This window comes from Python bivittatus, unplaced genomic scaffold (assembly GCF_059951505.1).
Source record: "Python bivittatus isolate LINGU-HERP-01145 unplaced genomic scaffold, Pbiv_v1 ctg000080_np1212, whole genome shotgun sequence".
Taxonomy (NCBI): Eukaryota; Metazoa; Chordata; class Lepidosauria; order Squamata; family Pythonidae; genus Python; species Python bivittatus.
Window position 1 is genome coordinate 60,159,807 of NW_028277035.1, and position 14,298 is coordinate 60,174,104.

The 14,298-nt window shown below is 37.0% G+C and overlaps 1 protein-coding gene across 2 annotated transcripts in view; it reads right to left on the reverse strand.

Annotated features, from left to right (window-relative positions):
* IL17RD (interleukin 17 receptor D) overlaps positions 1 to 14,298 on the reverse strand; it is a 55,587-nt gene that overhangs the window by 14,153 nt on the left and 27,136 nt on the right. For both annotated transcript variants that reach the window (XM_088134202.1, XM_025166503.2), the window contains exons 2-9: positions 11,148 to 11,205; positions 8,738 to 8,863; positions 6,859 to 6,977; positions 6,068 to 6,188; positions 3,243 to 3,287; positions 2,979 to 3,130; positions 1,739 to 1,804; positions 427 to 481 (exon numbers count right to left, since the gene is read on the reverse strand). In XM_088134202.1, coding sequence (XP_087990328.1) covers positions 427 to 481; positions 1,739 to 1,804; positions 2,979 to 3,130; positions 3,243 to 3,287; positions 6,068 to 6,188; positions 6,859 to 6,977; positions 8,738 to 8,863; positions 11,148 to 11,205 — 742 coding nt within the window. The remainder of the gene's footprint in view (positions 1 to 426; positions 482 to 1,738; positions 1,805 to 2,978; positions 3,131 to 3,242; positions 3,288 to 6,067; positions 6,189 to 6,858; positions 6,978 to 8,737; positions 8,864 to 11,147; positions 11,206 to 14,298) is intronic.

Below are 14,298 nucleotides of genomic sequence, written 5' to 3' on the forward strand. Positions count from 1 at the left end.
TGGTACGTGGTAATATGAACAAGTCAAATAAATATACAATTACCTAAAATACCAGGGGTTCTCCCATTTCTTGAATGCCAGAGAGCTTGCGGCAAATGCTCTCCACCCTGGAGCACTAACTCTGTCCATCTCCCCATCATTTATTTTAAATAAAAAGGACCAGATTCAGTGTAAGGAAATTAACATGCATCACTCATCCAGCTTCAGAAGTGATTAGCACCGTTTGGCAGTGCAGAGCATTCATTCTACGGGGAAGAATCAGTAATAAGAGCTGAAAGAATGACCAGATGAAATGACCATTTTCAAAGCATAGGCTTAGAGTAGAGGGGTCCACTAAAGTTCTTTTCATATGTATATATTCTACTCATGGCTGTTTTAGGAAATATTAAAAAGCCAATTTAAAAAAATTATTAAAGATATTTATACCTGGCTTTAATGCATAGTGCATTGTTTTTCTTGTGGTGTTGGTATCGTCAACAAGCTTGAGGACAAAGCAAAACAAAAGTAAGTTATATGGCAGTATTTATTTTAGAAGCATGGCAAATCATTGTTTAGTACTTAAGTTTCAAGGAATAAGTGAAATTTTCACTAAGGGATAGATTAATTTGCATATGGATTGTCCTGTAATAACTGGCCTCTGCTTTTTGATAAAACTGATTTAACACTGTGGTATTGATTAAACAACAAAAAAAATGTTAAGTCCACTATGCATGTGGGAACTTGTCCAGATTTGCTCCAGAAAGAATAGCTTCAAAATACTTGGCATTCTCAACAAGAAAAAAAAAAAAAAAAGGTTGGAGATAGGATGATAATTGTCCAAAATCATTGGATCTAGGGCAACCACTTAAGGAGGGGACGTGTCACTACATCCTTCTAGGATAAGGGCATCACCTCCTCTCTCAAAGAAGCCAACACCACTGAATGAAACCAACTACAGATCACCTTCCGAGCAGCCTTGCCAGTCCTAGATCTAATAAACAGATAGTCTAACATACAGTTTGGAGGATCCTATCCACTATTGAAAGTCACAGACTTAAACTCAGCCCAGGTAACCCACTGGGCAACCAGACTTGCCCAGCTGGAGTCCAACTCCTAATGGATCTGAATTTAATGTAACTGTCTATCCATCTGAACAGCCAGTCAAGGTTCTAATCTTCCGGCAATGTCACGTCTTGCACAAAACAATCATGTAAACAAGGATTCAATTAAAAATTTACTTAAATTCTAAAGGAGGATCAAGAATGGCTGATTTTGCAATTTCATTTTTTATGATGCTGAAGTTCTTTTACAAATAAGTTACTCTATATATCAAGAGTTGGCAAGAGTATCTCTTGCCTCCAGAAACAAGTCCCTACAATTCAAGAAAGCTGAATTACAATAAAATTCTAAATTCTAAATGTGTATAAATAATCACAATTTTGTGAGATTGTCAGTCTTGTGCAAGAATGCTGAAAGCTCACCCTAATCAGGGTAGGAACACTGTAACCTCATGAAAGTTAGCACTATTGTGAGATTTCAGGTGATTTTTTTAAAGATATCTGGGCCAACACATGAGATCAGATTACTAGTGCCAAAGATTTGAAATGATTATATAGAGAACATTCTACCATGAAGTCATGCAAAACAAAGATACAGTAGTAACTATGCTCCCAGGTTCAAAAGTAGCACAGAATGTTGGCTGCTTTAATTTTACAAAATCTATTACTCTCATCTTTATCTACTACAAATAATTTATTACCTCAATGATATAATCTCCAGGTGAGACATTCTGAAGAATACAACTTGTTACATCTGTATTCTTTTCCTGTGAGAAAACCAAAACAATTATATATTTTTTGCATTCATAAACTCTTTTCCATGTTAGGAGAAACTACACTTTCAGTAGAAGGTTATCACTTTTGAAAATCATATCAATTCCCAAGCAATTAAAGATACAGATTCATAAATGAAGCACATAAATCATTAAGCCAAAAGCCTTTGGAGTTCTTACTTTAATGAAAGTCTCTCACTAGTCATAAAACAGTTAAGAATTCAGAACCTATACTCAAGACAGAGGACAAGGCCTCTTTTCTTTCTCATAGGCTTTCCTGGACTACAGCCAATTGTATCAGATAGCCAAAGGAGCAGTTTCCCCAAACGAATGCATATCACTGAATGCAATCAGCATTTAACCAAAAAAGAGAGAGAGAGAAAACTGCAGTCGTTCTTGAATTATATTTCACCGAAAACCACATTAACTCCAAACTACCCTTAACCAAAGTACATTGTTTATTATTCTCAGGTTGAAATAAATAAAAATTTAATAAAGTAACAGTGCTTGCAAAAACTATAATTGCAACTTTTACCTACATGTGATAAACTAATCTTGATCAAAAGAGTGCTGTGTGTGCTTTCAAGTGCTCTAACCTAATGCTTAAATATTGCATTATCTTCCACTCTACAATCAGCCAATATGAAATGATCATCTCTACAGCATTACTTCATATGTAGAATATCCACCATTTTAAATACACGTTCAACTCAGAAATGCAAAGAACGGAAAACACTGGAGAAAAGAAAGACAGCTAGACCACAGAGTTCTAAGAAACATAACCTGCCCCACTGAATATAATAGGACTGGATTTTTTTTTTCACACTAAATCTGGAGCTAATGTAAGGCTCTGTCATAAAACTGAAGAAACACCTAGGGGATGAGGGGGATCAGCATTCAGCAGGAGGTTACACCTCCTCTTTGCCATCTTGAACTTGCCCACATCTTTGCTCCATTTCAGTTACTCTATCAGAACTCTTCCCAACTTCTTTATGGTGTTAGTGTATCTGACATTCCACTACCATAGCTGAATCTTTCACCAAATCCTATTTTTCCCAGGTGAGCTAGGGGTGGTCTCTGAATGTCCTAGAAATGAGGTTTACTGCCACATAGCAATTAATATATAACCGTTTCATAGATGCAGCATTGTAAACCATAATGAGCAAACCTGTTTACAAATCTTCTGTTTGAACTGTCCATCAGTTTTGAGTTTGTAGTGCAGGTAATAATATCTGAATCCAAAGTTATGTGGTGCATGGTCAAAAGATACATGCATATTAAAACCTTGCTGGGTAACATTCAAGCTCCTTGGCTTCCAAACTATCAAGGAAGAAAGATTTAGACAATGATTAGTTATTGCTTCAAGAACATTGCTTTTTGTAACTTGATATAATCTTGGTAGAGACAATGTTAAAACTGCAGTTCCACTTACAAGGTTTGCAGACCAGGTTTTCTGGTTGCAGCAGCAATTCACAAGCTATTTAAAGAAAAGATATAGACAAAAGCAAAACTGTTGAGATTTCAGGCCATCTGAAAAGCCGACTTCACAAAATAAGGTTTGCAATCAGACAGGAAAAGGGTTTTGCCTTTCTTTTTGTAAAACTTTTCAGAATCATCCTGCGTATCAGCCAGAAAGGGTTGGGCTCATGTAATAGCTTGGAAGTTAGTTGTAGTTCTGGAAAGCCCACCCTTTCCAGAAACCGTGTACACTCTGTGCACAATTATTATGCAAGTGAGTATTTTGACCATATCGTCATTTTTATGCGTATTTTCCACCTCCAAGCTGTATAAACCTGAATGCTTATTGGACATAAGCATATCAGGTGATGTGTATTTGTGTAATAAGGGAGGGTGTGGCCTAAGGAGATCAACACCCTATATCAAGGTGTGCATAATTATTAGGCAGCTTCTTTTCCTCAGGCAAAATGGGCCAAAAAAGAGATTTAACTGACTCTGAAAAGTCAAAAATTGTAAAAAGTCTTTCAGAGGGATGCAGCACTCTTGAAATTGCTAAGATATTGGGGTGTGACTACAGAACCATCAAACGTTTTGTTGCAAATAGTCAACAGGGTCGCAAGAAACATGTTGAGAAAAAAAGATGCAAATTAACTACCAAAGATTTGAGAAGAATCAAACATGAAGCTACCAGGAACCCATTATCCTCCAGTGCTGTCATATTCCAGAACTGCAACCTACCTGGAGTGCCCAGAAGTACAAGGTGTTCAGTGCTCAGAGACATGGCCAAGGTAAGGAAGGCTGAAACTCAACCACCACTGAACAAGACGCATAAGTTGAAATGGCAAGACTGGGCCAAGAAATATCTGAAGACAGATTTTTCAAAGGTTTTATGGACTGATGAGATGAGAGTGACTCTTGACGGACCAGATGGATGGGCCCATGGCTGGATCACTAATGGGCACAGAGCTCCACTTCGACTCCGACACCAGCAAGATGGGGGTGGGGTACTGGTATGGGCTGGTATTATTACAGATGAGCTAATTGGACCTTTTCGGGTTGAAGATGGACTCAAAATCAACTCCCAAACCTACTGCCAGTTTTTAGAAGACACTTTCTTCAAGCAGTGGTACAAGAAAAAGTCTGCATCTTTCAAGAAGACCATGATGTTTATGCAGGACAATGCTCCATCGCATGCATCGAAGTACTCCACTGCGTGGCTAGCCAGTAAAGGCCTCAAAGATGAAAGAATAGTGACATGGCCCCCTTCCTCACCTGACCTAAACCCTATTGAGAACTTGTGGGCCCTTCTCAAACAGGAGATTTATGGTGAAGGCAAACAGTTCACCTCTCTGAACAGTGTCTGGGAGGCTGTGGTTGCTCTGCACAAAAAGTTGATCGTCAACAGATCAAGAAACTGACAGACTCCATGAATGGAAGGCTTATGACTGTTATTGCAAAGAAGGGTGGCTATATTGGTCACTGATTTTTTGTTTGAAATGTCAGAAATGTTTATTTGTAAATTTTGAGTTGTTTATTATTCTCACTTTAACAGATGAAAATAAACGAGTGAGATGGGGGAATTTTCATTTTTCATTTAGTTGCATAATAATTCTGCACACTAATAGTTGCCCAATAATTGTGCACACATAGATATGCTCCTAAGAAAGCCAAAACCTCACTTTTACTTTCTTAAATATTCAGGTTTGAGGTTTATTAACATTTTGGATTGACCGAGAGCACTGTAGTTGTTCAATAATGAAATTCATCCTCAAAAATACAACTTGCCTAATAATTGTGCATGCAGTGTAATTATTTTACATGAACAGCTTGTTCAGACTAATTGGTACCTGTCCATATTTGCGAGAAAAAGACATGTTAGGTTCTCCAGGAGATAAACCCAGCACATAAATAGGATAATCCCATGACTTTATGGTGCAACATACAAAAAGCATGTGCATTCTTACATTGATCAGAAAAGTAGGGATGGAGGGTTAGGGCTGTTCCCTTCTACTAACCTTTACATGTAGAAAGCAGCTAATGGTCAGTCTGGATTAGGATGGTGCAAATACTTCAAAAGCTATACTTCACAATGCATGAGAACATGGACAAAGCATTTCTTTTCAAACTGTTAGAGCAACAGCAGCAGCAGCAGTTTTTTTCCAGACTCACACAGCTGCTTCAGAAGCTGCTCCCAGCTGTCTCTACATGTATGTGCAGGCATTATCCACTTTATCTTGCCAAGTGGAAAAAAACTCACGCCAACAAGGAACAACTTCCTCCAGCGTATTCTGGGAGCAATCTGCCCAACATACACACATAGTATGTGTGTGTGTGTGTGTGTGTGTGTGAATATAGGCTGCTTGAGCAAAATCCTGCTTGAAAAGGTATTTATACATAGGTCTCCAAATGACATGAAAGACAACAGAAGAGCCTAAGTCTTAATCTCATATGCCTGATGCATGTATACACGCTGATGAATTTGTAGACTAGCCATTTAATTTCCAAAAGGAAATGGCAGTTGCTGGGGGAAAAGCATGCACGCAGTTTAAATATTTTTACAGGAACGTCTTACTAAAATCAGCTCAGTGTATCAAAACCTGCCTAAATATGTTCCCATATCATAGATTCTGATGCCCATCCACATTTTCTCCCCAAGGCCTACAAAGCCATTGCATTTAACGTACGCTTTGATGTGAACTTTAACTAGAAAGCATGCAATTTCAGCTGCTATCAGCTTTCATTAAGATTCAGGACGCAAAGATCCATAAGGCAGAAAGGAATAATTGCTGTGGTACTTACGCCGAGTTCTGAAGAAAAAAGGATGGTAGTTACTTTCATTCTTAATGGATGGAAAAGGAATAATCTTTACAAAGTAGTCAGTTTCAAATTTCAAATTTAGGAAGGGCTGAGATTCCACTCTCTGAAAGAGAAGAAATGTAAGCCAATCACAGTAGTAACATATTTTAACATGACCATGCAATGTGAGGACATGTACTTTCCTAATATAATTCCACATTTCCCATTTATAGGAATCAAAGTATATTACCATCAGAGAAGCCCAACTTCCTTTTCTTTTATGACAATCCAATTAGTTAAGGTTTTAAGAAGAGTTTATAGAGTCTAGTGGGGCATGATTAATATAATAAGGGAAAAGGTAGAAGATGCAGTCTACAATCTCTGTTTCCTCATAATTCCACACTTATTTTTCATACAAATGCAAACTGTGATATACAGATGCTGCTAAATTACGACTTCCCACCGCCCTATTAAGCATGAACCTGAAAAAAGATGCCGTACCTTTAAGGAATCCACAGATTAAAATTATGGCAACTCTTAGAGCAGCAGAATCTTTTTTCAGGCTTATGTGAAAACCTTTAATGAAGGAGCAAGAGAGGGCTGTGCTTGTATTTCTGAATTATTCTTGAAGCGTGCACAGCCCTAGTGAGGAGTTCCCAGACTCTGATATTCCAGGCAAATATGTGGGATTAAAAAAAATCCTTTAGTAAAATATCCCAACAATTTCAGTAAGGCTTCTTATAAGACTATGGCTCTGAGATTTCCGTGCTATGAATTTCAGCACCAAGACTTACAGTCCACTTATAACTTGAGTTGAGCTGCTTTGGGTCTTTTAAAAGCAGCTGCTGACATTGTCTTCCCTCTGATTTTAACTCTTCAAGTATAACTCGAAATCCTTTCAGAAATTCAATACCTGCATACGTTAAACAAAAATCAGATCAATAAATAAGCTTACTGATGAATATGTTTTCTTAGATTTATATGGCCGTCCAATTTGCTAAAGTAACTCTGAAACACTTACAATTTGTAACAGCATCAAAATATGGAACGAAAAAATAAAATACAATATACCTCCAGGATAGAAAAGAGAACAGAGAAAAAAAACAAAAAAAACAGGATGTGTATCATGAGACTTTATCTTCTGTTTAAGCTCCTGTCTCCCACCATTTATGGAACATTAACTGTATAGATCAGGTCTCAACATGACCATTGTTGAGAATTCAGGGATTTAAAGTCTACACATATGGAGGACACAGATCTGAGAGTGCTAATCTTGGCGCTATACACATTGAGAAAGCACATAATTTAGGAAAACCTGGCAATTAAATTTGCACTGTATGGCATTCTTAAACAAGCACATTCTAAATAAAATATTCTAAGCAGACCAGTTTAACTGCAACTGTCTGCAACTGCAAAAAAAAAAAAAATCTTCCCATACTCCTACAATACTTTACACTAAACTAGATTTATACACACACATACTCATTCATTCATTGTGGTTGAATTTGGAATTTGATATATGTACATTTGTACAAATATCTTATTTCCCAGCTCTAAATGAAGGCAAATCAGCTACCTGCTGTGTCCTTAATATTTAAAGGAAGAAAAGTACTATTTGTGCTAATATACAGACAATGAATAAGAAAAGTTAACCAGATCCCTGTTACCTGAGAGCCTTCAACTTCAGTCCCTTCTTGATGTTTTGAAAAGGATTAACCTCTGATCATTACAAGAGAAAATACCAAGCTTTGTAGGCCTTGGAGATTTAATGCATCCAAGTCTGCAGCTGCAAATTAGCAATTCAGTAACACTGTGCTCTTAGAAGCATTGGATATCACTTCCACATTCTTTTTAATAGCCACTCATTATTCCTACTCAGATTAACAGCGCACTAAATATAATGAAATACATTGTGAGTTACCAAGATTTAACCATTCCTTTTTCTGTTTCCCCAAAATATATTTATAAATTCTTTTGCAAATGTGTTTCTATCATCAGTTCTCTATTATGGCCCTTTCAAAAGGCTGATGAGGTCTCAATGCAGCCAGTACAACTTTGAACACAATAAAAAGTTGTATGTAGGAACTCATTATTCTGGAATTCAGTACATCTCTACATTACTTTATGTTTATGAATTCTTCCTTGAGTTCTGATATAAAGGATGAGTGTACAAATTACAGACACGGTTGACCTGGATGTAAGTATTACTAATTTCTCTAACATTTATGTCCAAGCAAGTTTGGGAGGAACTCACAGGGAGAGTTAAAGTAACATGGAGGGGATCAGCTAAGTTAAGCATCACCAGTCTGAATGCCAAACACTTAAGGGCTCTCCTATCTATTCAAAGATGAAGATGATTTTAGAACGACAAAGAAAAAGCAATTCTGAAGGAAGTCAAAATGTCTTTAAATAGAAAGGGGAAATGTTTTTTTACATTTGGCAAATTAGCCTGGCTGAAATGGACCATCTTCAATTCCTTCAGAGAAAACTTCAATGTTAAGAATGTTGGGCCAACTTTCTTGCCCAAAGAATTAGATTGCTTAATTTCAAGAGATCTGAAACCTGGATTCTATGTACCATGCTGGAAGATGACACAGTTTAGCTGGAATGGAAAAAGGCAGACATTTCCAATGGCTTGGCATCTGTGTGAAATCCATTTTTCTCTCTACTTACCGGTGGGGTTGGCTGTCCACAATACAGCCACTGCAACTTGGTCAGAGCACGCATACTGACTAATTGTGATGTTCTGTACATCTCCAATCACATGTTTTCCCACTGAATTCAAATAAGGAGTACAGTCTGGGGAAAAAACAAGTTATATTGTTTTAAAAAATAAAGTATCTTCTGTATTATTAGAGAACATCCAATCAGAGGAGGTTTCTTATATCAGTCCAATGATATCATTCTATTTTTAATCAACTATTCTCTGCCCACTAACATGGCATTGTTATAATTTAGTGCAGATTCTCATTATCCATGTATTGCAGGAAGAGCGGCTATTCTGTCTTAGCTTGCTCAGTTCTTTGTTACATAATAATGGTGTTCCTGGAATCTATCACTTCTTATTTAGCTGCTCCATGGATACATTGTATTTTTCTTCCTAAAAAGAAATAGCTAAAAGTGGATTTCTTAGAATTAGTGGAATTCAAGTGAATGATAGCAAAAATTGCATATAGAAATACAGTCATCTGTCTAGGAAATTTCTAGGATGTTCCTGCAACATCTGGATCCAATTAATAGCTAGCTTTGCATTTTGTTGGTAAAAGGTTTGTGCTCCAATATGACAATTTGCCAAAAAGCTAGGAAAACACTAAACTCTCATAGTTTTCAACATAGCTGAAAAAAACCTTACTCTCCAGTTTCATTTTTATACATTGCTGGGCTATCTATTCTCCAGCAAATGTGTATAAATAAAAATGTATTTCAGCCACTTTACATTATACTAAAACTTTAAAATTAAACAGTAAGTGTATCCTTGTTTATTGTGTTAGCAATTGTTAGTGATAATGATTCTGTTTAGCAAAGGAACTTAACAGATTGTATACTTCAGAAATCCCATCTTTTCCTGTGATGAAAAAATCTATCTTCTTTCAGAGCACTGCATGTTAAGACATCTAGACACCGGAACAGTTTTTTCCCTCGTGCCATTGCTCTACACCTAATTAATGCAGCATGACAAACTGGTTGACATTGCATAAGATATGACTGCTAAGACGTGACTGATAATGCTCTGTTAAATGTGAATATATGTTGGATAATAGCTTCTCCTTTTAACAATGAATATATGTTAGTCAATAGCCACAGTATTATTCTTCCTCCAAGTCTCCTCTTCTGACTGCATAGTTTTAGTATATAACGTTATTTTTATTATTCTTTATTTCCTGATGCTATGCAAATACACTGAGAGTTCTTTGCACCGATGTCAAATTCCTTGTATGTCTAATCATACTTGGCCAATAAAGTATTCTATTCTATTCTATCCTATCTGTGTAAGATTGTGATCTTGACAGGGTTGCCCATTTGTCAAATAATAGAGATCCTGGAGATCATGGATGAACACAAACAGGTTTTCTAGAGCAAAGCTGGGCTAGTAAACTCTACATTCGAACTGATAAATTAGCATAAGCAAATTTACTCTTTAAAGGGTATGCCTGGCTAGGCTAAATTGCCAGACAAAATTGTTTCAAATAAATTGTATCATCAGGCTTGGGGACTATAAATGAGAAGTTCTAAGCTTCTATTGGCATGCAGCCTTGACTTTCCCTTGGAGAAGAAAGGAAGAGAGGCAAGAATAATAAATGTTTATAGTTCAAGAAGCATTGTGCAGTATTTTAAACTCAAAGCAGTCATTTTTATATTCCTTGTAAAACTATATTACGCTTCAGTCTGCATTTTCTTTTATCATGTTTTTAATTACTGTTGCTTACTGCTTGTTGATTTTTGCCTGCATCTTTTTATATATCTCAGTACAATGCTTATTTAGAAATTCAAGCTTACTAAAAAATAAACCTTTTTGCCTGAAAGGTTTATGGTGTTTCCTGTGTTCAGCACCCTACAAAAAGTTGCTAGATACAACATAATTGTTAGCTACACATTTTCTTATGGAGATGATCACATGATGATAATTCAATATTTCTAACTCTTTAGAGTGAGAAAATGGGTTATTAATCAGAGCTACATGGAAGAGTGAAAGGATTAAATCCTTTTATTCGTTTGCAGCTACAAATGTTAAGAATGTACAGAAATGGCCCAAATCCAACCTTGTGCCACCTTTCTTTCACAGATTCTACAAAATATAATTTGTTTTACTTGATCTTATTTAGATAAAATTTGGATAAAGATGCTATGGCTTAACAAAACAAAGTGGTTTTAATCTACCTCTTAAGTTTTTAATGGACAATATATCTTCCTCTGTTTCAGACTGTCACTTTGATTAAAAATCTAAATAAATGATTAAATAAATAAGAACAATAAATTCAATGCTTTATCTTTTTTCAGTGTTCTGGTTTAATGTGGCATTTATAATGTACAATATTTTGACTGTTATTTTCGAGAGAAATCATGAAGCAGAAGGATAACTTACTGTCATACTTAAAGGTAATGTTGAGCAGCCCAATATTCTTTCCAGTTGGAGAGAGACCCTATAGAGGCACAAAAGAGAATGCAGCGTAAGCCAGCAGCTGAGATATTGTGGGACCTAGCTGATGAATGGATTCGTCTGACTACATCATCCCGATGTGATACATCTGAATATTAGAATTTCATCCAGTGAAATACACTATACTTGGGACTCCAGTTGCAATGAAACTCAGGAAGAATTCTTAAATGTGTACGAAGTATGAAATCTGTATGGTTGTCTTAGATGTTTCATACTTCCAGTTACTTATGGATGAACACAGTACTGTAAACAGGCTCTAAGATTTTATTTAAAAATTACAGAGAAAATCTACAATGCTTTACACTAGCTCTACCATTTTTATGCTCCCACTGCATACCTCAAAGGAGATACAAATCATCTTTATCTAATTCAGCCTTTCCCAACCTAATACATTTTATCTGTGAAGAATTACAACTGTAATCCTCAATAGCCATGACCCTGCTAGAAGCCAAAAGCTGGCTAAATTGTATGCAAGAAGTGTCAACCTCTCTTGAAAAAAATCCAATCACTGCTATAAATGTCAAAATACTTCTGGACTCATTTGGGATCTGGGGAAGAGATACAAAACAGAAAGATGTTGAATATTTATAAAGTAGCCCACAGAATATATAGGAGCTAAATGCAGCTAAATCTGCATCTGATCTGGTCCAAATCTTCCCAACTGGTTTTTTTTTTCCTAAGTTCTAAGTGAAATAGAGCAACGATTTGGTGGCTTTCATCATCCATGAGATGGGCGGCATATATAGATTTGATAGATAGATAGATAGATAGATAGATAGATAGATAGATAGATAGATAGATAGATCGATCGATCGATCCATCCATCCATCCATCCATCCATCCATCCATCCATCCATCCATCCATCCATCCATCCATCCATCTGAAGGGGGAATAGCACAGTTCTGCCCATGATGGCTGGAGACTATGCGTGAGACAGGACACCAACTCCTGGAGAGCAAGTGGAAGGACAGATGCCTCCTCCCCATTGTGGGAAGCCATTCCCCAGTTGGCTTGCTCCACTCCTGCCCTGGAACCAGTTATTGTCTCATATAGGTAAAATACTTGTTATGATTGTTTACAGCGTTTTAAATTACACAGACAGTACTTGCTAAAATCTCAAAAGCTGAATAAAGAACGGCTGGGAAGATGGCTTCCTAAAACTTTCAAAGTTGCTTCATTACAAGCAATCCCAGGAAAAGTTACACAAGAGACTGTGCAATTTTTTTTTTCAGTTTGACAGCCTAGGAATCATTTTATAACATTCTTCTTAGAGCACGCAGTACTGGGTATGGTGATTGTTAATGCTTTCCTAGCTGGATGAATCAGTCAGTTCTATCAATTATTGGAAAGAAATCTTACCAAGTTTGTTTCTGAGTTGGAATAAAATGCACAGGCAGTTGCTTGAAACGGAGGCAAACGTTTATTTCCAAGAGCACAGCACAGAGAATCGGGTCTCGGGGGTGGCCAGCAAGAATTCCCGAAGAGCCCTTTATATAGGGAAACCTTGCCTTTGTTTCTTGAAAAAGTGCGTGAAGAGAGAAACCACCCTCTAAAGTTCTTAGCAAGTGTAATTAGCCAGAGTTCCAAGAGGGGGCGCTCTGAGGTCAGGCACCCCGGGGAGTTGGTTGCCTCTTATCAGGCATCCTTGCATTTGCCTGTCTAGCACTGCCTGATTGGTGTTGAACTGAGGTATTTGCCTGTCTAGCACTGCCTGATTGGTATGCAGATCTCTTTGGGGAAGAGATCTTTTGTTTTCTGATTAAGGTTTCAGTTAAGTTCAAAGAAAGTTAGCTCTTCCTGCCAGATCTTTTGTTATTTGATCAGGGGGATCTTTCTGGCAAGGTTCAAAGAATCTTGACTCTTCCTGCCACATTTTAATCTTTTGGGCGAGCCCATTCTAATCGTAAATTTTACCTTGATTGTTGTGGAAAGATTGAATGGCAGGGTGAGACAAGCGGGAAGGTTTGGCTTCCTGCTTTCATGGAGGAAGAGTTTGATTTCCTCCTCACACAACGATAGCTAATTGATTAATAAAATATGCTAGCACACCAGGCAGATGGAAGATCTGTAATTTACGTTTTTTTTGTCTGCTTTAGGTTTCAACAGTAACTAAACAACAACCAAAGTTATTATCTATGTCTAGCTTTCGGAACCTTTATATGGCAAACAGAAGGTTTGCAGACCTTTCACCTCCCTCTAGGCCAGTGTTGTCCAAACTTGGCCACTTTAAGATGAGTGGACTTCAACTCCCAGAATTCCCCAGCCAGCTGGCTGGGGAATTCTGGGAGTTGAAGTCCACTCATCTTAAAGTGGCCAAGTTTGGACAACACTGCTCTAGGCTAACCCTCCAGATTCTCAGTGCTGCTTCACTAACTGGTTTAACTGGGTACATTTATCTTCATTTTCCCCCCAAAGCTTGTTGCTCATCTACAAGATAGTACTGGACAGTGGTGACATTGTGCATCAATTTGGTTAATGTTTCTTCACTTTAATAAATGGTTGTACAGTAGCTGCACAAAATGAAAAATATACAGTACTTTGTATTAATGTGTCCAAAAGATATTTCAACAAGATATAATTAGGGAGATAATGAAAAATGCAGTATATTAATAAGTGTTTGGAAATCAACTTGGAAAAGGAAAAAGTGTTTCAAGCCTTCTATGTACAATCTACACAAAATGTTTTCCTTGTTCCAATGCTATCCTTCCACCTCTTTTAAGAACATAAAAATGGATACTCAAGAATGAACAAAGAAATAATATATTATCTAGCAACAATTGATTTTTTTTTTCCACAAAGCTTTAGCAAAACCTGCCTGGACAGCTTCTTCAAACCATCCTTCAGCACTTTCTTGGCTTCCATTATGTTGACAGAAAAAAAACCAAGCATTGTTTTCTCTTCTGTCAGAACAATCAATGGATTAAATCAATTCCTTGCCTCCTACAGAGTTGCAATACAAATGAATTTAGGTTGGGACTCCAGGGCAAAAGTTTGTTTTTCACCTACAGTAAGGTTTTGTTTTGTTTTTTTAATCCTGGGGAATTTACTGGTAAACTGTTCTGGTAGTAAGAGGCA